General features: G+C 32.2%; 1 protein-coding gene across 1 annotated transcript; it reads left to right on the top strand.

Annotated features, from left to right (window-relative positions):
• The first annotated feature begins 849 nt into the window (after positions 1-849).
• LOC123711103 (long-chain fatty acid transport protein 4-like) lies at positions 850-25,542 on the top strand. The gene is made up of 14 exons (XM_045663518.1): positions 850-1,019; positions 14,068-14,200; positions 15,281-15,528; positions 16,258-16,408; positions 17,390-17,627; positions 18,681-18,927; positions 19,111-19,312; positions 20,347-20,457; positions 21,620-21,701; positions 22,063-22,190; positions 22,640-22,790; positions 23,367-23,524; positions 23,949-24,102; positions 24,586-25,542. The coding sequence occupies exons 2-14, from the start codon at positions 14,141-14,143 to the stop codon at positions 24,741-24,743; spliced, it is 2,088 nt and encodes a 695-aa protein (XP_045519474.1). The 5' UTR covers positions 850-1,019; positions 14,068-14,140; the 3' UTR covers positions 24,744-25,542.

Raw genomic sequence — 25,542 nt, 5'->3', positions numbered from 1 at the left:
TAGCGGAAAAGATAAAATAAAGAAAGTTCATCAACCGAGAGATTGTTTCCATTAATATCACCCAACTTTCGCAGTGGCTGATTGTGTTTCGTTCACACATGAATAATAACTTAATTTCTATCCCACACAGCAATCTCTGTTTTAATATTAAAATTGCATTTTTATCAAGGTTATACAGAGTATTGTATTATATCAAAACAAAAAATGTTTTGTTTAAGAAACTCTTTCATATTTCTCGGAGATTTGTAACCGATATTTGTGTTGCATAGGTGGTGTCCTTACTCCTTACTGCTTACCTTAAGATTTGAATTGAAGAATATAAAGATTTTTATGCCTCTTTTTTGAAGTAAGTACTTTCGCAATAAAGTGATTACGTTAGTATACCCCACTTAAGTTACACAGAATATTGTATTCTTACAACTCTTACAAAACATATGTCTTGAAGATTTTATTTATTTATTAGTAATCTTACTGCTAACACATATGCACATAATAAAAAAACACGTAGACAATACACAATGCCAAAATAGATTACATTGATCTGTTTTAGCTTTTTTTAAGCGATATTTTTGTTGTATAGTTGGAATCATTACTGCTTGCCTTAAGATTTGAATTTAAAAATATAAAGATGTAAATGCCTCTTTTTTAAAGCAAAATGTGTTTACTTTCACCCCACCTAAGTTATATTGTATCATTTTAAGCTTTCAAAACAATAAATATTTTGTTTAAAAACTGAAAAACATACTTCTTAGTGATTTTAAGCGATATTTGTGTGGCATAGTTGGTACTGCCTTAAGATTTGATTTTAAGAATATAAAGATGTTTATGCCTAATTTTTTTCAGTAAAATGTGTCTACTTTCGCGATTAAGCGATTACGATAGTACACCCCACCGCTGCAGCTCAGCGATTTCGTTTTTCGACAACCGCCATTGTCGTGGTAGCACGCGTGTTGGGTGAAGTTTACGAGTTCTATAGTTTCGAGTTTATCGTGGACAATAATCCTCTCCAACAAATATAGGTAAGTTTTTTTTAAAACTAATAATTTATAATATAAAAAGTTGATTACAATTTTTAATAAAATGGTTTCTATATATTTAGGAATTAAATTATAAAGCTGAAAATCGATTTATTAATTAATTAAACAAAATAATAATTTAAATGTACTTTATTCTAACCTTTTTAAGATTAGAAGGAATACTTTTAAAATTATATGATTATTATTAAATACGTAACATATATTGTATATAAAACATAGCGGGGAGAACAAAAAAAATAATAATTTTATTACCATTTTTAAAAGACGTTTCGATATGTGATTAATATTACACAATTATGGTGATGAAAGCGTGTCATTTGAGACGAAAAAGATTAAGAAGCTCAAGGCCGTACATATAAACTTGTGGTATTTTAATGTTATAGGCAAAAAAGCATTGTTTTTCTCGTGAAATATGTAGATTTTAAGAATTTTCGGGTTTCAAATTATTACCGGGATTTTGACGAAAACTTATGAGCGTTCGGGTCTGTTTATTTTGCTTTAATAAGTAATATATCGAAATATAACAACTGACTACCTAATAATAATATTTTAACTTAACGTTTTATTCAATTTCTTTCATTATTTACAGCGTAGATGCCAAAAAATAATTATAATAAAATAGACGCCCCCCGCGAAGTTCGTTCCGCCTAACATTTTTTTATACTTAAATCTTTTATGTAGCTACTTACGTTACTACTATCATATGGCTAATGAGTTTTGAGCTTAGCAACATATTTTGGCATTCAGTTTTATTTATATACAACACTATTTTAACTACTTATTTTCTATATTACTAGATACTTAAATAATAAATATAGAAGTAGAACTGATATTATGGTAGGACGAACTGATGATAGAACTCTACCAGAACAATTATTTTTGATTCCATTCTCGCAACGTCTACCATACGTCTTTAGTTAGATAAAACGTTCAAAATCTTATTTAATATGAAATAAAATTTAATTTATGTAGACATTACGCAAGCATTATTTAAAATATATTTTCCTCCTAATGTTAAATTTTACGATCCCGTCGTAACAGCTTTGTTGGCATTTTAACGTTCCAACTGGTAATTAATAATTAAATTATTTTCACAACATTGTCATCCATCACTGTGAAATTTTATCCGATTACGCATATCGAAAATCGGTAATATCTTAATTTACGTAAGTACTGATATAATATTAGTTCATGATAATAATTAATTATCTATTTATATAGGAAGTAAGGTTAGGTAATCACACATAATGTCAACGCAATTTACATTACAACAAAAATCGATGCGTGAAGCTTTCTCTGATTTCTTAATAACAGTACAATTCTATGACTCACATTCACGCTCTCTATTAGCTCTGCCACCCAAAATATCCCTTGGCCTTCAAAACGTATGGCCTTGGCCGCAAATTGCTAACTTTCGGCTCCAGCAGATTCTCCTCCATTCTGCCGATCCAACGGTAACTAGGCCGGTCGGTAGGCTTCCTTCAGTATCTTGGCCCATGCGGAAAAGATGTACCAGCCAACGTAGTTGATGGGCCTTGTAGTCGCCTTAATGCTGGGTTTGCAACAATTCATCTATTTTGGCATACTTTCAGACTCTCCATGACTCGGTAGATAAATATACCCAGAGTATAGTCAGGCTCATTGGTGTATTTAAAATAATTTAGTATTTTATTATTAAAGAATGTTGAACGCGAGTTTTAATTTCAGTTACAGTTATATTCTCTTATTTTAAAGCAACCTCCTGGCACAGGAACCAATGACCACGATTGTTCGCAAACTTGTGTAATTGTGTTAATATTAAAAAAAAAAAGTTGGCGTAAAGGCTTAGCGTACGACTGTCGTTCACCAATGTCACCGATGGTCTGTAAGGAATACATCGGGAGGAAATCGGCATACTCTAGACTCGAAACGGCAAAAGTTGCTGGTGTATTTTTGATAACGTTTTATAATTAATAACTATAGAAATAACATAATGATATGTTGCTCTGCCAGCAAGAACGAATCCACCACCTCACCTTTGAGGGATTCTTTTAAGCTTTGAGTTTATAATACAAAAAATTAAACAACTCGATATTGATGAAAATTAATAATGATCTGTTTTCAAACAATATATTCAAGTTTACTAAATGATATTGTTTTTAAAACATACGCGTGTCTGTGGTAATATATGTGTTGTCAATGTTTTCATTCGTAGTTCTTACACAGACTATTAAGCTTTGTAAAGTTTATTATATTGTAACTATTAAAGTGAGACTCCGCTTTGTCGTTGTGACAAATAGAAGAAAATAATTTCATAGATAGTTTATGTAAAATTTTACTGACTTTTATTGTTACCGCAAGAGCTAGACAGGAATATGTCCGGCCTCATTGTTTCTTGGGTGTAATAGACAATTACAACAAAAAATTAATAATATCTCAGTCTTCTAAAATATCAAAACAATTAAACTTTGTTTCTTTGGGAATCACGTCGTTTAGAAACAATACTCGGTCAAAAGTCATGACCATTTTTTTCTAATTATATAAACAAGGTGCCACTGGAAAAATTATACTACATAGTATAACTTTGAAATAAAAATAAGACTTAATTCATCCACATCTTATGGAAATATATTTAACAAAAGTATTTTCCATATTTTATTTTGTGCCACCGTTATCCAAATCTAGCTACCATTTCGATCCCATCGGCCCATCGCTCTATTGGTTTGCCCTTGTTCGGTTAGTGGTTTTGGACCATCTGACACCTGTATAACGTGTCAGTACTTCGAAAGAACAACGTATTAATTACTTTACAATGCTTGTTGTTTAAGTAGCCTCAATATATATGAGCAATGCAAGGGATGAATCCTTCTGCGAGCTTACTAGGAAACCTTATTGGCGATGTTTTCGTTTTACTCATTTCAAAGTTGCGTCATTAACTCTATGGATAATATTGAAAGAACCATCGATGTTATTGTTATTAGACGACGTCATAATTATTGGAACTGGGATTTTATTACTGTCTTTTATTACGTCAATAGTTGGATAACCGTTTATTAATATTTGCCAAGTAAATACTGTAAAAGATTTAAAATAATAAAGATTAAAAGTAATACTAATTAAAAAAACAAATAATTTACTTATCTTATCGTCACTTGCCAACTTTGATAAATATTCATAAAATAAATCAATGTATGTTATATCTAAAACAAATGATTAAACATAACAATTCAAAATTATGCATTCTATAATGTAAACATTTTATAGGTCATCTAGCCTAGGTAGCTTCATCTATAAATCTTCATAGCCAAAAAGTCGATTTGACGTGAAAGGCGTGGATGATCTTTCAAAAATGACAATTGACAAAACTGCAAGTGTCGAAATGCGCACTTGACTTTTGTACAAGTCAGAATACACCACAGTTTACTAAGGAGACCGATTTATTATACATAGGTATTAAGAAGTTTACTACTGTTATAGTAGTTAAGTAATATTCCACTGTTGCTTTATTTTGAAGTCGGCCAAAAGACATCATTTAAAAAAATTGTATTCGTACCTAATTACCTATTTTTTTTATAGTTTTATGCATTAAGTGGACTTCATATGTAATTGACATTACACAATTTTGATGTTCACGCAAGTACCAATAGAAGTAGTCATTACTTGTTAGCCAAGCGGTACATAATAAATACACATAAAAGTCATGGTTAATTAAGAGTGCCAACATTGTTTCCTTCCATTTTCCTTGACCGTGTTGATCCGACCCCGTGACATCCGAACAAACCTACAATGTAACATCAACATTTAGCGAACCATGCTTAAAAACTTACGATAGTAATAAACTCATACTAAAACTCAAAATAACTCTCCGCCACTCTTTTTAATCGCCAAGATGGGTCATACAAATTAATTGATTAATTTACGTTTAATGATAATTTAATTTATTAAGTGATAGTTAGATAGATAAATAGGCGGGCTGTCTAGACTGTCGCAGACAGGTTTTCCCAAAGCTTTCTACACTTATGACACAGAATTACAAGTAAAATATATTTCCGTCTTCGGAATTTGAAGTCGGTAAAATACTGACTTGGACAGTTGGATTGAAGTTTGCTGTGCCATATAGAAGCCATTGATACTTTGGCGGAAGTTCGCGCCATAATAGTACATATATGAGAGTTATGGAATAGAGAGTTCTCAGTGCACTTGTGTAGTAGAGAAGTTAGATGAGAGTTACTACTTAGTACAAGGCTCTTATTAAAAATAAAATTGTCTTTACGTCTTTACTAAAGTATTTTTATAAGGAATGTAAGTAATTTAGTTTTTAAAAATTTTTCAATCTATGGCATATTTTTGTCTATGTAAGTTATAAGTCATTATTACCGCGTATTAATTCACAGTATATTTATTTTTCTATATACAAAAGCCATATCGATATGCATAAAAATATTATTTCATAACACTAAGCTGCTTATTTCCTCAATGGTAATTTACTATTGTTTATTTAATTGTGTGTCACGATAAATGTTACAAAATAAAGACGGAAACTTTGTAATACCATTTTACGTTGTGGAAGTAACTCTTTTCTATAGTGTTAGAGATATTTATAATATGACTGCTTAGAAGAATGTGTAAAACTAACAAATAATTCCGACATTCGACACTAATCGCAAAGTTACACTTCGATTTTGACCACTTTCTTTGCAAATAAACGATTTATTCTTATTATTATTGGCTTTAGTTATTTACTTAATATTTCTGCCAAATAATTGATACGGAATTTAACAAACAAAAAGTTTCATATAACAAAAGCAATAGGATAATATTAACGTATTAGTAATAACTAATTAGGTGTGCATACCATATACGTAATGCAATGTCAAATATTAATGATCTTACAAAACCATTACCTCATAGAAATTACACTTGATGATCAAGTAAGGTCATCCCAGTGATTTATTATGGTTCCCAGTAGAAATCATAACGCTTTGCTACTCTAATATAAGCAAATAGTCTATCTGTATATTTTTAAAAACAATTTCAGATTATTAGTTACTATAAAAAATCTTAATTTTAATACTGTTTAGTACTGGCTTAAAATTTCATAATTAACATTTATTATATCTTGAACCCGCCAAAACGCTTGTCTATGCAAAATGGCGTCGCACCAGTCCATGGCCTTGTCTGTAAACACGTAAATAATTGTCAACATGTTAATTATCATTCTTAAACTTCACCAATACACATATATTTGAGATTAAAAACAGTCTGCTACTAACTGAAGTTAATAGCCCGGTACATAAACTTTTTACTAATACTAAGCGTATGGAGAGTTTTAAAAATTGCATTTGGCTCCATACCCACTTTGCCCATGCAATCACAGCGATTCAATTCTCTAAGTATATCTCTTACATATACAAGTACAAGTATACTATTCTCTAACTTTCATACTCCGATGGTCCGCTTGTCACAAGAAATCCACTAGAATATAAAAAAGCCCTTAAGATTGGGGAAAAAGTCTTTCGGCATTATAGTACGTATGAACTTGTCATAAAATCTCTTTGGCTGTATATACTATTTGTATCTGGCTGCTTTTGGTATCATTAACAGTTTACATTTAAAAAAAGGTAATATCAAATTCAAATTAGGAAAATGTGTGATTTTTATTTATTTTTCGTACTGTCAAGATGAGTGAATCTAATGAAGAAATTCGAGACATTTTAAAATTAACTACAAAAAAGATGCACGTCGCTCTGGTCGCCCTATTACGGATAATTTGGATACCATTTTTGAAAAAGTGGAGCAAGATCAGTAGTAGTAGTTACGACGTAGGTAAAGAACTGGAAGCTAATGAACTCAATCAATCAATTGACCACAAAACAGTTTTTGGTGCATTTGAAAAAAACTGGGTACACAAAAAAGCTCATTATTTGGGTACCTTAAAGCTCACTGAAATAAACCTAATGAACCGTGTACTCATTGGATCACGTACGACAAGAACGTGCGAAAAAGGCCGGTCAGGCTTCACAGACTGTGGCGCAATCCGGGATAACTCGCAATAATGCTGTATGTGTGTTGGGATTGAAAGGGCATTATTCATTATGAGCTGTTACCACCAGGCAGAACATCGATTGTGAACTCTACTGTGAACAACTGATGAGATTAAAGCAAGAAGTTGAGAGAAAGCGGCCGGAATTAATCAACGAAGGGGTGTGGTTTTTAATCATGATAACGTTAGACCTCACACATCTTTAGCCACTCAGCAACAATTAAGAGAGCTTGGCTGAGAGGTGTTAATGCATCCGCCGTATAGTCCTGACCTTGCACCTTCACATTTCCACCTGTTTCGTTCTCTTCAGAATTCTTTAGGTAGTGTCAGGTTAACATCACGAGAGGACTGCCAAAACCAATTGTTGTGGTATTTTGATCAGAAGCCCCAAAATTTCTATAGCAATGGGATCATGTGAACCCTGTGAACCTCTACCTACAAGATGGCAAAAAGTTATCGAACAAAATGAAACCTACATACTTTAGTTAAATGTAAATAAACTGTATTAAACAATGTTGTGAATTTTCTTAGAAATGCGAATAATACGAACAAATAATACAATCATTACAATTAAAGGTATGATAACAAATGTAAATTATCAATCTGTAATCATATGTAATGAAACTAGATTATACAATTAAGTTTGATGTTTGAAGTTGACCTTAAAACTAATATGCATAATAATCTACACGCTCCAATATTAAATAGGTTGTTATTCTAGAAGTGATGAATTATTGCACCTGGTTAGAACACTTACGAAAGGATTTTTATTAAAACACTAAGTAATGTCAGACGAATGTTATAAAACTAAATTTGCATGGTTTCCAAAATAAATGTGATGAAAAATTTCAATAAATTAGTAATGATTGAAAGATGTGAAGTATTTTGGCTTTCGGCTAATAGTTAGACCTGTAATGTCAAGTTTTGTTGGTGTGGTGTTCAGTCCATGGAACGCCTTGTCGTCCAGGGGAAGGTGGAAGGTTACCTACGCGTTGGAGTGACCAGATCGAGTCTGCCGTAGGAGGTACACTCAATGAGTGTAGCAGGATGACCTCTAATAGGTAACGATGGCGAAACGTCGTGAAGTGCATCACATCTGCCCCTTTTAATAGGGGCCGCCTACCGCTCTGTCACGAGTGTACCGGATAAAAAGATTTTTTTAAATACTTGATCTGCCTTCTAACCGGATACAATTATAGTTTTATTTGACATGAAACTCAGAATATCCGGGATTCGTTTTGTGTTGGACCATCCGTTTTTGTTGTAAGGATGATTTTAATTTTATTAGAATTAATTTTTTTTACCCGACTGCGATTTATATATTTACTTAATAAAAGGTAGGAGGTAAAAATAAATAATGTGCTTTCGAAACGCTGTTAAATGTAGAGAACGGTTGATTGATTTTCAAGAAGCAATTCAAATAATTTTACTGAAAAAATTGAAATAGTGAAAACAAATACGATAATCGTTTTAACATTGACCAACAAAATGCATATTATATTTATTGCACATTTTTGAAGACGTTAAAACCGAACTGGCATAAATCTAATCTGCAGTTTGGTTTTTCCTTATATACCGATGTATATTTTTTGTTTATATTAAAATAGTACATTGTAGAGAAACAAAAAAAGACATTAATATACGTGCATAACCTTTTTTGTTCGATACTTGATACAATCATTTCAGTAAATAATAAAATCCTTAAACCTTGAAAATCTTTGTTATAAAAATTGTCAAAATAAAGCATCCTTTACATTTTACATATAGGTTCCAGTATATTGTTTATTAATGTAGAATTTTATTGTATTTCTTCGAAATTTAACTCATTTACTTTTGAATTATTTACATCATAAGCTACACGAGGAACATTATGCCTAAAGTAGACAGCGGCGGACAAGTGGATGTAGTTTTTGTTGACATAAGATAGGGTTTTGGATGGTTGACAATGATAAGCTCTTACAAAAGTTAGCAAATCTACGTTTCACGAGCCATTTAATGAAGTGCATGGTAAGTCGCATAGCGAACACGGAATTGTACATGGAGTACGTTGGACTTTGGTTAAAAAAATATTACACTAGGACTGGTGTATCGCAAGGGAAATATAATATAAATGGGATATTTAGGGATATTAGAGGATGCTTAATGATATCGAACTTCATTGGATTCTCACAAATGTTTTTTAAGTACAAAGATTTAGTTTTTTATACAAAAGTTTTACGTACGATGACGAAGACTGAAGTAGGCGTATTAAATTAGGTCTATCAAATACAGCAAAGGTAAATGTAATTATTATTATAGCGAATAATTTCATTATATATTTTATAACCAATAAACTTAATGAAGTTTTTTTAAAGTTTTACTTCTTTTGGCGCGTTAGGGAAAATTATGACAGTAATTTTTTACACCGTCGCAAAAAACCGACACCCTGAAGTTGCCTATAGTCAACATTTTAGTTTTTTCTATTGTTAGTGTCGTTTTTTAAAAAAAACGTAGAGTCAAATTTACCTTACTCCAAAGAAGTACAATTCTAACGCATGTACATAAGTACACACACGTCTTTGTAATGTACGCAAATAATACCGTGGGCATTAGTATTGTGGGATAACAATTAGATTAACACGCGTATTGTTAGCGAATTTTAAATGATCACCATATGCAAGTACACCGACCTTGTATGATTGGTGTTTATAAATTCCAAGTTCAGATACCTAACTTTGGTCATGACACATAAATTAGCTATCCGCGGTGGACAAAGGTATCTTTGTGTCAAAGAGAAAGACAATGCATACCAATTAGTCTGTGAGTCTTTATTTTACCGTTAATCCAAACAATTACTAACGCCTGTACGTTAGATTTCTTTTTTGAACTACGAGCTAGCTCGTAGTCTAAATATCAAGCATTTATCAAGATTTAAATAAAACAAAAGAATATTTATTTCCAATTTCTCTTCGTATACAGCTTCATATCAGTAAAATCAGACTCAAACGTAGAAAGTTAAAATCACTCGAATTGGGCCTACAGCAATTCACATCCACCCACAATTAAATAATATCAGATATAATATGAAATTATATTAATTCAAAATGTTAAGAACATAGTAGAAATAATACAATTTAAAAATGTATAAATAGAAAGTTAAAACAAAAAAAAAAAAATATTTTCATAGCTACAGAGACCAAACTTTTAAAATTATATTTATATGTAGATGATATACTATATTAAACATGAGGTTATATAATGTATTAATATTTGTAATGTTTAAAAACATTTAAAACTTTCACTTGACCGTAACACATCGAGTAAGTATTAGAGTCGAGTATAGCCTTCAGTAAGCGAATATGTATCAATATTTTAATTAAAAAAGCTGTTGCAAAACAACACTCACATAATTACGCAATTACGAAATATATTTTTATAGAATATATCGTTATTATACCGTTATCTTGTGTTGCATCTGTATGATTGGTGTAATTATATTCATTTTGGTTTACATCATTACATAACGTGTTATGTAAATAATACATAGGTTTAAAAAAGTGTCACTGACTTCAAATTGCATTAAGAAGCGTTTTTATGGTCTAACCTGTGCTTTCAGATACACTCTTTCTAGTCCTCCTTCCTCCTCCATCCTTTCTAGTTCTATCCTATGCTCGATCCTGCGGCTTTTTTTACTGAAATTCTTTTTAAATGAGTGTTGTTGAATAAACCTTCATTAGTGAATGGTTTATTAATATTTGTATTAATTGGCTGATATAAATTGCAACGATATTTCTTAATACCTGTGAACGAGAGTCTAAGAAATTATTTCTATTCATTAATCACACAATTCCTGCTGTAACATAGATGCAATCTACCTGCACTTTTGTAAGAAATATTGTGCACATTCTTATTTTTGTTTCTTTATTTTACCTAATCTAACACGCTGTTACATGGTTATATATTTGCAGAGTAATTACTATTTTTATTTTATATTTTTAATAATTTGATAACACGACGTACACAACCAAACTTCCTTAAAACTGCTCAATAAGTGAATCCTTAATAAATAAAGTATTTTTAAACCGATCTGAATAATTTGTAATTAATTTTACATTATTTAAAGGAAATTAGAAAAGAATTGAAAGAAATACTCAAATCGCGTCCTCTCTATAAGATTTTAAAACTTGTCTTGATCTTAATCTATTGGCTGGATCTGATGATCGTAGGACCAGCTTGAGTAAGCTAAATTAGAAAGAATTTCCAAAAAGTTACAGCCGTCTTGAAAATTAGCACCAAAAAAACGATTGTTATTTTCGTTTCCTAATTTTTTGTTTGTATTTATTTTGTTCAAGGGAAAGAAACAAAACTTTCAGTTATATCTTGTTGTGGTTACTTAATAAGGTAACGAAATTTAAACAAATATGACCAGTATATAAACAAGATATTATTTACTGGTCATAATATATTTTATTCTCTTCGTAGGTTCAGTTGCCTTAAATACCTGTACAACGAGAATTCTATTTTTTAAAACGTTTACTTAACCTTGAATATTAACGTTAACCAAACAGTCCACCGCTCATGTTATGACAGTGTGATTTTACCTGACCAATACTCGTTTCAATTTGTGTGATCATCGTACCCAAAGCAAATAACTAAATTTTGCCAGCTTGTCAAGGATACTGCATAGATAGAAAAATCTTCAAATGAATCCTCAATTTTTTTGTGTTCTATTCCTTCACTCCCTCGGATCTGCGACTTGAAATCATTCTTGGCCTTTTAAACAAGAAACTTCCAACCAAATCTTTTTCAAACAGTAGCTGGCATTCTAACTGACAAATACAATTTAAAAATAAAATATGTTTATTATACGTCATTAAATTTGAATCAGTAGACATCCCTACTCATCGGCAAAGAAGACAGAGGATGTAGGCCGAGAAAAAGGCGGCGTAAAAAACTCTCGGTACTCTTTGAAAATAGGAAATCATCAAACAACACTTATTTAAAAACAAATTAATTACAACTAGCCTGCCTAGCACTAGTCCCAGGCCCTTTTATCAACTAGATTATCGTTAACTTTATAGTAAGCCTTTTTACACAGCTTTTCTTTAATACATTTCTTAAATTTATAAAAAGACTAAGAATTGACGTGATTCATGATATATTTCTCTGACATATACATCGAAAATAAATCACTCATGTCGAAACGGTTTTGTAAAGAGATTGGGGGTTTGTAGGGATCCACTTGAAGTTTGAGGTCGCTGTTATAATTTGTCCTCCAGCTTTGTATGGCTGTAAGAACCGAATGGTCGCCACCTATAAATGGCGAGTCAGACGTGATTTCGTCAAAAATATATACTTATTCATATATCGTATCGTATATATCGACGAATGACAATTATTTATATTTTTTAAGAGAAGAATTTAATGAGTCTGTGATTTTTCTTAAATATACTTGAGCTGGTTGGTTCTCTTCTTTATGTATAAAACTATTAGCATCTATAGGATAGACATCTATAACTTTAATTTAAAGCTAATTCAGAAATGCATTTAGTATTCATAATAATTATTCTAATCAAAATGGCGGTTCCTATCCATCACTTACTTTCACTTTCAAAGTAGTTTAAGAACTCCATACATACATTTTATATATGTTTATATCAATTTATTTATAAGTTCTAAAACGACATACATTTTTAAAAACATAACGTTACAATTTTTACACACTCATCAGTTATATTAGAACATAGAGAAACTAGGAAGGCGAAAAATAGGCGAACACCAAAAAAATCCGAAAATTTTAATCAAACCTAAATAGAAACTTAAAAAGTTCAACCTCATTAAGAGCATTATGAACAAACTTAGGTGTGAAATATGTAAATATTTTAATTATGGTTATTAATGATATAGTAAAATCAAGATAGCCTATCCATACGAGCATTAAAAGTAGCAGATAAGAGAGCCGTAGATACATATAAAATACTTTTATTTCTAGTAACTCTAGAATTCCAAAGAAAGGAAAATTTAGCAAGAATGTCATTATCGTGACAAAGAATGAATTAGTTTAAATATCAAGAAATACTATACTATATAATATATTACTAATAATATTAGACTCGGTCTATTATTTATTAATTAATCTTCGCTTATGCATCCTTGAAAATTTATTTTATAATAAAAGGTAAGCTCTGTATTCCGTACTTAATGAACTGAATGATGATTTGTACTTTAGAGTACACACGAGTATAGAATCTTATCCTTGGATCTGTAGTTTGTCGGATTAGTGGGCTCCACTATATTTGAATTCATTGACATCATAATAGCTCAGCAACAAAATAATATTCAATTACTACGCGTTTACGATGTTCACGGTTTAACCGCGAAATAGCTACTAGTATTAATTATAATTTCATTATGCAATATAAAATTTTTTTTACTTAATATATGGACATTATAAAAATTACGATTATAACAATAAGAATTGTTAATTGAAGTTTGCAACGTGCTCAGCAAGTAACTTTTCTTTACTTCACTCACAACATATAATATTTCTATAGTTATAGGCTTTGGGAGGCTTCGGTTTCACTCTCTACCGCAGGTTATTACAAGAGGTCATTGACTTTCACTTTCTTTTAAGCGTCCACTATCGCGTGAGACCTTTCGTTTTGATAAAACGACAACTAATAGTTGCAATAATTTAGCCTGACGGTTTTAACACGCATTCGTTATTATTGTATTAAAAATCCATATATATTAATTTCACGCTCTCAGTTAAGAAACTTAAAATTGTGAATTAAATTAAATAAGTATTTATCAAATAGCTATGACAGTGGTCGACTCTGATTTGCCATGAGATTTCTCACACACTCTCGAGGTCTGTGCACACTTGCTATGACGATAAAAACATTGGCATACATCAGCGTATGTATGATACCTTCATCACCGTCGGGGTTTAGAATTCTACGTACTAAAGTTCGTTATAGGTTTGTCCATAGCGGTTAAGAATTATATTAATTGACATTTTCTTTCCAGAATTGGTGAACAAAATGTATGCATACTGATACCTGAATTATAATTTCGACAATAACTCATTGAAGCCTCGAGGATGTCGAACGACGGTGTTGATAATAACATGAATAAGACTGATAAAAATAATAAATTAGAAGTAAGTATTTAATCGAATAAATAGTTAATGGTGTATCATTATGTATTGATAAAAAAATAAAGCCGATTTAAAATTGAAAATAAAAAATGTTCGCAAAGATGTTTTCTGTATTAAAATGGTTAGACAAGATATTATATATTGATTATACGATTACCAGACGTTTATATGATTAATTTTGAGGTCCTTACTTGAAAGAAGAAATTGTTTCTATTTGTGTAGTTGATTTGACCATGCCGTAGGGCAACTTTTTCTAATTAAAAATTTACAATTACGAATCGATATCAATTTTTATCTATACTACGAATTCATCGTAGTATTGCTTTTAATTTCAAAATAATTTCTCATGTTTACTATCATGGGGAAATTGAGAAACACTTATAACGTCTAAGTATTATGAAAGTCTTGGCTTCTGTTAGAAAGTACATCAAGACCGACGAAAGTTTACAACGTTGAACTGAAACATTAGAAATCAATATTTGTGAAATTTCTCATCATATGCGTCCATAAAGTGACTAATCATTGACACTTATCAGATCATTAATTAGAAAAGTGTTGCGTTAGTATAGCTTTTAATTTGTATTCTTAATCTTCTGAATGATCGAAATGTATACATCGATAGCCTTAATTGAAATCGAATACTTGCTTACAACTCTGAACAGCAAGTTCAAACGAACCAACTGCAATGGACCTACCACCCTTGGTCCTTAGATTTCGTGATCATTGTTTTTTTTTCATACTCAAGTAGGTCAGACTTCAGTGCCTGACACACACCGTCAATTTCTTGCGTTAGAAGCAAGCCGATTTCCCTCAGGTTATTTTCCTTCACCTAGAGACTAAATGCGCACATACACGACGTTCATTGGTGCACTGCTCCTTGAATTTAGGACATCAGCGATGAGCGCTCTGAAGCCACTAATCCAACACTCTCAAAAAATTCTATCTTACGCACAACGGACTAAAAGGGCGTCTAAATGCGAAAACTTAGTCCATATTACTATCTTTCCATCAACTCATACAATTTGTCCGATACCTATATCTTATCAACCTGATACAATAGTTCAACTAATGTTATTTTGACAGATACCATACGCACGTAGGGATATTGAGAAGGGTACCCGTGTAGCAAACAGTTCTGGTATATGCTGGGCCAAAGTATTCGTAATGGTTGTGGCGCTGGCGGTCCTGGCTGCAGCATGTGCTGTAACAATTGTGTTTGTGAACTGGCAGACTGGTGTTATACTGCTGGCTGTGTTCGTACCGCTATATGTGATTTTATATTTCTGGAGGTTCCTATATATTGTTGTGAAAACTGCGCCAAGGGATATGAAGTAAGCCTTAATATACTAACTCTGACTTAACACGCGAACAATTAATTTTATCTGATACGTTTAAATATTTAAGTGCTTCTAAAGAACAAAGAATTATACGTAAATTACATATAAGTTACGAATTACCTTGAAATGCTATTGACATAAACATATGGAATTTGTTTTTCGAGTTAGCAAGTGCACAACTTAATACTTTAATACAATATCAAGAATATATTGTAGTTCATTTTAAGCAGTGTGCAGAAGTTAAGATATTGATCAAAAGACGTTTCCTTTAAATAGGATGTCGTCCTGTATTCTAGCAGTGATGACCCGATACCATATTTATCATTTAATTAATGGATTCATGACTCACAATCATTTTTGTTTTACGTAAAAGATAATATATAGGCTTGTAATGCGTATACAGTAGCGCTTTCAATGTAGCAATGTAGGACAGGAAGTGCGTGATAGCTTTACTGCAGAGATCCTACAATATTCGACTTTGGGTCGTTCGATGAGCGTACCAATTCTTAAAAGGCCTGCAATTGCGAGGCTTCTAGACTTGAGCGGCCGTGGGTATCACTTAACATCAGATGAGCCATCAGAGCACCATGTCATATTTTATTTTCACTGCTATAAAAAAATCAGAAGATTATTTTATCAAATAGCCTAAATATAATTGTTGTTTTCGAAGTAAATGTATTTTTTAAACGAAAATCAAAAGCCAATCTTTTCTATTTATTTCAGGGCATTATATTGCTATGTTAAAATATTGAGGCTCACGAACAATTTCTCAAAAAGAGATTGGACGATGCCGGATATCTTTCACGAGAATGTCAAGAGACATCCGAACAAACCGTGCTTCTTGTTCGAAGACGAGACATGGACTTTCAAACAGGTTAGCAATGTGCTATTTCATGTATCCGTAATAATTTTTATTATACTATAATTTATTTCCAACACACAAATATACAGTACATACAATATTCTTAACGTACATAATAATAATATGATTTAATTGAATTTCTATAATTAAAGACAATTAAGCAAATCAACGAAGTTAAAGAAATATGTTCTGTTCTACGAACTAGAACAAACCTGAATCCCCCAGATTTCTGGGAAATACAATTTTCTAAGCCGTCTGTGGTTTAGGTATTGAAATGTCAAATGATTAATTATTCCCTCATAATGACACAAGATATTTAACATAAAAAGCATAAGTAATTTTAAAACAGATATTATTGAAATATGTATGGAGAGTCCTTATTGAGAGAAGCAAAAGCTCGAAAGTATAGACTTGAATTATGATTAATTATGTACAAGAATTTATTACTTATACTTTATCGAAGCAAAAGGTTTGCGAAAATCTATGATTATTGATTTCAGCGGTAGTAAAGTGTGTTCGGTTTTGGCGGTCTAAATTTTCTTAGCGCTTTTCCTGATTTAGATGCTAACCTAGCAACTCTCAACACATCTGCTCATAGTCTAGCTGACTGATTTCAAGAAAGATACTTTTAAAAAATAAAAATATAGTAGGCTTATTAAACTTTAAGAAATAGTAAATCTAGCTGAATGAGGATTTTGAAAAAATTGCTGAATATTTAATTAAACTTCGTTAAAAAAAAATAACATAAATTATTAGGGATGCAACGGGTGGCCTTATCGCTAACAAGCGATATCTTCCCGGCAACCATATTAAGGAAAGACCAAAACAGGAAGAAATTCAGTTTTATACTTTATAAACAAATCAACAAAAATAAAATTACTAGTAACACTGAAAAATTATAAAATTACCAGACTTAATGTAACTTAAATAAGCTTAAAACTTAAAGCTAATCTCACGCTACATGAATTATAATGTAATTTTAACTGTTTGCAGGTTGAAGATTTCAGTCTTCGCGTATCAGCTGTTCTAAAAGCGCAAGGTGTTAAAAAGGGCGATACAGTTGGTGTGATGGCGAGTAATTATCCCGAAATGCCTTCAATTTGGCTTGGAACCGCCAGGATTGGTGGTGTTTCACCACTTATTAACACCAATCAGACAGGAAACACTCTCCTACATTCAATAAATGTAGCAAAATGCGATGTACTTATATATGGAAGTGAATTTGAAACTGGTGAGAAACTTTTTGTTGGTTTCGTGTGAACATACTTTCATATATCACAGATAATGAAACAATGTGACAATGATCGCGGAAGTATAAGATATAAAGCGGCAAGATTACATATTGTGTATGTAATTGCAGGTTTATTTGTGGAAAGTAATCATTAAAACGCTATATGTAATCATATATGAAAAAACACCGTTACAACCTTATATGTCCCAGATTCGTGCATGTTTCGTTATAATGTATCTTAATAGATAAGACGGTGAGCCTTCTATGCCTGACACATGTCAACTTATTGAATGTAAGGTATTTCCTCTTGATGTATGCCTTACAAGCGAGTGTTAAATGCGCATATAGAATGTACATTAGTGCACAGCCGGAGACCGAACCTACGACCCCAGGGATGAGAGTCGCACGCTGAAGCCACTAGGCCAACACTGCTCGACATATATGAATTAGTTGTTGATTATATGTAATAAGTGTAATCATTGAGACTCGAAAATATATAATTTCACTAGAATTAACTATCTTACATGCGTCTAACAAATATAAGTAGGGGCTTGCTACTCAAGAAAAAGTATCTTCCGCGCACGGTTCAGATTACATATATATAAGCTATATTACCAAGGTATATTGTATTTTGAGTGGCGGGCAGCTAAATAAGAATGCGCTCGACAAATGCCGTGTCATTGTATCTGTTTTAAAAATGCGAAAAAGCTCTCTAAGCTGAAGAAAAAAACTATTTTTGTTAATTAAAATTTGAATTATCCATTTGATTACCTACACGTAATTTAATGAACATAATTTGTTACTTTTATTATTAAATATTAACACTGCGTTATGTACAATATAAAAATTGAACATAATGTAATGAAAAGTAGGGCGACTGGCGGCCTCATCGCTTTCAGGGGATCTCTTCCAGGCAACCACTGTGAGAAAAAAATTATTAAATTCGATAAGCGGTATATTTGTAAGATACTGTCTATATGCATCACCAATTATAACAAATTAAAATCTCCTACCTGACTTCTTCACAAGTAAATACTAAATTAAATCTTGCAGCTTTACAAGAAGTCAAAAAGGAGCTCAATTCATCAGTCCGGTTACTTAAATTCACCCGTCGACCACTGAACACAAGTGACACTGTCAAAACGGCCGAATCTGATAATGATTTTACGCATATGTTGGAGACGACAGCACCTGCGACCTGGACCAAGGCTGATAGCGATGGATTTAATGGACGACTACTCTATATATACACATCTGGAACGACAGGTCTGCCCAAGGCTGCTGTTATTTCCTCTTCAAGGTAATATTGCCAGGTCCCCAATATGAATATGAGAATTCTGATCGTGTTCCAGTATTTCTGGAGTTTCAACACAAATAAACAATCTATTTATATCATCTATTATAGTAGATAATAAATGAGGGTATCAAATACACATCAACCCCCCCTTAAAAAAAAATTAGAACATTACTCCCAATTTTTCAGAATGTGCTTCATGGCATCCGGTGTACATTTCCTCGGAAGCCTAAACAAAAATGACGTCGTATACTGCCCCATGCCCCTATACCACTCTGCTGGAGGAGTGATAAGTGTCGGCCAGGCCTTCATCTTTGGCTGCACTGTCGCATTGAGGACGAAGTTCTCAGCCACTTCCTATTTCCCAGACTGCATTAAATATAAGGCAACTGTAAGTAACATATCGGATTGCAAACAAATATTTTATTCTGAGTTATTTTGGCAATAATTTATTTATTTATTAGTATTATACAGCTAACATACATAGTATAAAACAAAACAATCAGACAATACAGAAAGCCAAAATCCATTTTGACATACTCAATATAAATTAAGTGTAATATTGCCTCAATATTCGCGCAGTATCGGAAAGTATCACAAATCAATTAGTAGGACTAATCAATATATATTTACTGAGTTGTTCTATTTTAATTATATGTTAAAATAAATAAAATAACTTCTAAAAAATCTTATAGAAATTTGTCTAGTTTCTATATGTAATTACTTATTTATTTTTATTTTTTTGGTTTATTTTTTAGTAATCTTACAGCTAACATACAGTAAAGGAGTTTTATGAGTAGGAGTTTCAAGAATTAGATTGTCTAGGGAATGCAAGTCAAAACTACTAAGTTGTGTAGTTTTCGAAGCATAGATTGGGTTGATATTAATTTAAAGATATGCAAACAAAGACAAAGGTTAAAATCATACAGAGAATTCGGTATTAAAGAGTTTTGTTAATTAATTTATAGAAACTTTATTGACGATGTCGACCAGTCGGCAAGTGTATAGGTTTTTCTAAGGCATTTAATTTTTTAATAGCGTTCTCGACAACGTCCTGTCTTAACTATGAATATTGATTTCGAATTGGTATAATTAACTAAAATTCTTTGTTTTGTTTTCCTGGCGCTTATATAAATCGTTTTGTTGGTATTCCGACATGGGAACTGGCCATGTGAAAAACAATAATTTAATCAATAAAATAACTCCGATCGGAGAATTACTGTAAATGATTATTTAATATGGTGGTTAAGTATTCTTACATTTTCTAATTTCTGCCCTATATTCTTCATTTTCTTTTACAACCACCTTCTCCTGACAATAACAAGCACAACAAATAAATTTAGCGAAATCGGTCAAGCCGATGCATGATGCCGTGACCAAGGGAGATAGGCATTCATTTATATAAATATAGATTACAAATTACAGGCTGCACATTACATAGGCGAAATGTGTCGCTACATACTAGCAACACCACCAGTGGCAACTGATAGACAACACAAAGTCCGCACTGTCTATGGAAACGGAATGCGACCAACGGTAACTATTCCCTTACATACCTAGATTAAGTCGTTTCTATAGAACAAAGAGAGTCCTGATGTTGAGTGATACCGCCGCCCATGGAAGCACTCCGTGCCAGAGCGCTCGCGAATGCGAATTGCTGGCTTTTACGAATTGGTGCGCTCTTCAAGGACTCTAAGTCGAATTGGTACGGGAATACTTCAGTCGGCAGCTGGTTCCACATAGCGGTGGTGCACAGCAACACCTGACGGACGTCGAGGTGATACGTCGATAATAAGTCACTTTCTGGGGAAGGGGTGAAGTTTAGCTTCCTGTCGGTTAAGTAAGCTATTAGGTGTCTTAAAAACCTTTGGAAATTCAAATAAAGATTTTTCCGACTTATAAAATTTTACGTTTTTTGTTAAAACATATATATTGGACGTTACAGATGTGTCAAATGTAGTAGTTCCGATGAATCAACTTTATTATTAAGGAATACGAAATAAGGCTTAGCACTAAGCCCATTTCTGGTACGCTAAAAACATTTGGAATTTGACAAGTGAAATATACAGGAGTAATTGTTCACCCTTAATTCTTATGTTTTTTTCACCCTTATCACTGTAACTCAGATTCATATGTTGTAGTCAACTAGATTAATAAGCCGTTGAATCAACAGTCTAGCCTTTTAACTTAACAGCGCCGTTTAACTAGCGGCTTGAGATATATTCAGCGTTCGTTATTAATAATCTGGCTGGCTAAGGATGTGATAGAAATAAAGAAGCTGAATAGGTAATTATTTAATATATTTAAAATGTATCTTATTAATGTTCTTACTTAGTGTCAGTATACTTCATACTATTTTTCATTAAACTTTGGAAAACATCATTACATTTGTTGTTTGCCGACGCTTTATTGACTAAATTGAAATGGCAGGATAGCGATAATGTAGCGTCATCGATTGATGTCATTTGCCTAGCTGTTTGATCAAATGGAAGAATATCATTCAGGCCGCTAGTTAAACGGCGCTGTTTAGTAAAGAAGCTAGGCTGTTGATTCAACGGCTAATTAAACTAGTTGGCTGTGACATATACATTATGTACATAACATTTACTTTAAAAAATACCCCATAGTTTGGTTAATGTTAATACTATATAGTATGTATTTCTTGAATTATTAAACTAAAATATTTCTTTTATTTTAGGTTTGGAATGAGTTTATAAATCGGTTTGGAATCAAAAAGGTCGTGGAATTCTACGGGGCCACAGAAGGAAATGCTAACATATGTAAGTGTAGATTAGGATTAAATGTCAATACTATTATTTTTTGATATTCTTTTAAATATACAGAGTAAGTTTATTATATAATTAATGTTAGATGTTGCTTGAACAACCTCACATATACATTTAGGTATTTCTTACAATATTCGTGGTTTTATACATTACAAGACATTTTCACTTGAACTGATTAACTTTATCTGTTTTTATCTTGTTTGCCTCCACTTACTTTAATTTCCCAGCGTACTAATATCAGGTTGGATTGACATCTTTATCTAACCTTTTCCTCTTTCATGTTTAAAATAATTGACAGATGTAGAAACATGCTCTATGCCCTATGGATTATGTAAATTCAATTGTTTCTTTCCAGTAAACATCGATAATAAGCCAGGTGCAATAGGTTTCGTATCCCGAATTATTCCTGCAGTGTATCCTATAGCTATTATAAAAGTTGACGAAGACGGAGAGCCGATAAGGGATTCAAAGGGACTTTGTCAGGTGAGAATTATACATCAACAAGTACATAAACTCAACAATAATTTAAGAAAATCTACTTATAAAATGTATACTTTGTATAAAATAACGGATAATATATTGTATTTCAATTGAATATTTAATACTTGTGATGGAGTGCCTCCTTCCATAAGGAAGGACCTTTGACCATTGTGTGAAGTCAAGAAGTTGTATATAGCTTTAGTGGCCATAAATGGTCGGAATAACTTTGTAAACACGATTCAGGGTGTGACGTCATCGCAGTGATTGTAGCTTGAAAGTGTCGCTAGATACTCATTGTCTAAAAAAGATTATCGGGATGTAGCGACACCTACAATGAACTTCTTCATATGTTTAAGAAGTAAGATCGTACACATCCCAGTTCGAATGAGTGTCTCAAACAAATGCGTATTGCGTATTATTTTTATTTAAGAAAATTACATTCATATTTTCAGGTCGCCAAAGCAAATGAACCAGGTGTTTTTATAGGTAAAATAAAACCTAATAACCCATCAAGGGCTTTCCTGGGTTATGTGAACAAAGAGGACTCAGACAAGAAGATAGTTAGGAATGTATTCAATCACGGCGACTCAGCGTTTATATCAGGTATAATTTCTCAATACCTTAATAAATGTATTTTTTTAACTAGAATGTGATGGCGTGGTAAAATGATTTTCAATTGTAATCGTTATTCCATAGCATGCAAAGACTTCTATATTTATGGGTTAAAATTAGTTATCATTCAAAATTTCTTTCATAAACTTGAGAATTATTTAGAGTCAGAGAGCAATGTTGGCTTCAACGACTGGTTAGGGAACCAGCACGACCTACGATGAGAGGTTCATTGGTGCCTACCAATGAACTTTTATTGAACTCATGCTCGTACGATAAAAGGAAACCGACTTACCCAAGAAGTCGACGGCTCGTGTCAGGCACAAATAGCTGATTACTTCCATATGAAAAGTAATAATATTTACCAAACAGATACAGAAATTTAAGCCCAAGATCAAGAGTTAGGCGTCACTGGTTGCTTTTATTAAGAGTTATACATTCTGTGAGTCCAAATGCGAATTAGATTTTCTGTGATAAAACTACTTCAGGAAATACTCACTAAAAATTGCTGGAGTCTTGCGTTATTTTTAATAATATGTTTTATGAAGAATGCTTATTTAAATATTTTAGGGGACATATTAATATCGGACGAGCTCGGTTATCTTTACTTCCGGGATCGCACGGGCGACACTTTCCGGTGGCGTGGAGAAAATGTCAGTACTACGGAAGTGGAGGCTGCTATATCCAGGGTAGCTGACCAGAGAGACGCCGTTGTATATGGAGTAGAGGTATGTCAGTTGTTTCTACACTTCTACTCTATAAGACGCCTTTTACTGGGTTTATAAATGTACAATTTTAGTTTGATTCAACGAATTCAGTGTATTTTGTTTGAATGAAAATTCTGTTTCCTCAAATTCAGAGCTAATCTCAATTTTATATTTGCTCTATGTTCTCATGGGATTGTTAAATAATGAAGCAATTTGGCTTCAAAATAGACTTAAATACGCAGTCTATGAGTCACTCAAAGTCGAGACTAGGGCAAACTGTCGCTTCCATAATATTATTGACATGTCAAAATCTATTTTTAACATCTCCCGTATCTGACTCTGAAACATAATACATCAAATATATATATGTGTGTGTGTTTGTGTGTGTGTGTGTATATATAACTTATAACGCTATATATTTCATTAATTTTTTTTAATATTTTAGATTCCGAGTAACGAGGGTAGAGCGGGAATGTGCGGTATAGTTGACAGTGACGGATCCTTGGATTTGGAGAAACTCGCTAAAGATATGGCAAAGGATTTGCCGAAATACGCCAGGCCAGTGTTCTTACGAGTCATGAAATCATTGGATATGACTGGTAAGATATTGCTTTTACAAAACTATTCACTATTGTCTTAATTCCTTAGGACCCTAAAACTCGGGACAACGAAAGTATACAGGTTATGCGTATAGGGCCACCGAATTTCCCTTTATAGACAGTACGCTAAATAATTAAATTTTTGTTCTTTTAAAATAAAATAAAACTAGTATTTACTTAACATATTATATAGGACATAAGTATAATATTACATATATTTTTAACTTATAATAACGTTAAGTGCGCTATGGCGGTTGATTTATTTATAAATAAAATAGAGCTTTTCAATAAGCATTTAAATTAATGCCATCTATTGGTTCACTGCTTTGGCGGTACTGGGTCACGCCTGTAATAAAGAGATTTTGTCTACAGCCCCTGTTCACTCAAGACTCAAGAGAATGTGTCGCTTATGTGTTACTATCTATAACGTGCTTGAGAAAATATGGATGCTTATAGCTTCTAATCATATGTTTCCTATTACAGCTACTTTCAAAATCAGGAAGGTGGACTTACAAAAGGAGGGCTACAATCCCTCAATTCTAACAGACAAACTTTACTACTTCGACCCAAAACAAAATAAATACGTTAGTTTAGGACCGGAAGAGTATGAAAAAATTATATCCGGGCAAATAAGACTGTGAAAAAGTGTGTATATATATATGTGAGATAAGTTTTAAGTAGTGCGGAAATGTCTTTGAAGATAATGTGGATATTGTAAAATTTGCTCAAAAACGTATCTAACTACAAAATATCTAGTATTAATATTTATTTCAAAATAAAGTCACCCTTTACGGAAATATTTACGCCATAAGTGCCTTTGCCTACTGTATAATATAGGAAAGGTATTATTAGAGCTACCTGGGGCTTCAGAGAAAATCAAACAAAATTTGTATGAAACTGGTCACGTGACAAACTGCGTTAGTGGGTCATGTCTGTCGAAAAGTCATCTGTCTAAAGTGTTACTCAAGCCCAAGGGGACAAAGGTTTCGAAAAAATTCATACAAATTTAGTTTTCGACTTTCTACATACACTACTGTAAATGTATCTTGACTAAGTCCCCTGAATAAATTGTAAATTCATCTATATAAGGTTAACACAGAGTAATAAAATGTATGCTGGAAAAATTACAGAAGTACAGCTATCCTATATATATATATATATATATATATATACATGCGACAGTACAGTTATACAACCTTTGCTTGTTTCATTTAACACAAGATTTTGTATCAAAACTAGATGTTGATAGTAAGAAATTTCTAGAAAATATGAAAATTGACGGATGAGATTGTTGTTATAAATTTATGTATTTCTATAAATAGTCTAGTTAATTATCAAATGCATTTTATAATTTAGGATGGGCTTTTAAAGATTGCTTTTTATACCTAAGTGAGATGTTATAGTATAAGTTATCGGAAAACATAAAAAAAGTATTTTTTA

Source organism: Pieris brassicae, chromosome 6 (assembly GCF_905147105.1).
Source record: "Pieris brassicae chromosome 6, ilPieBrab1.1, whole genome shotgun sequence".
NCBI classification, from domain to species: Eukaryota; Metazoa; Arthropoda; class Insecta; order Lepidoptera; family Pieridae; genus Pieris; species Pieris brassicae.
This window is presented reverse-complemented; position numbering and strand designations above follow the sequence as displayed.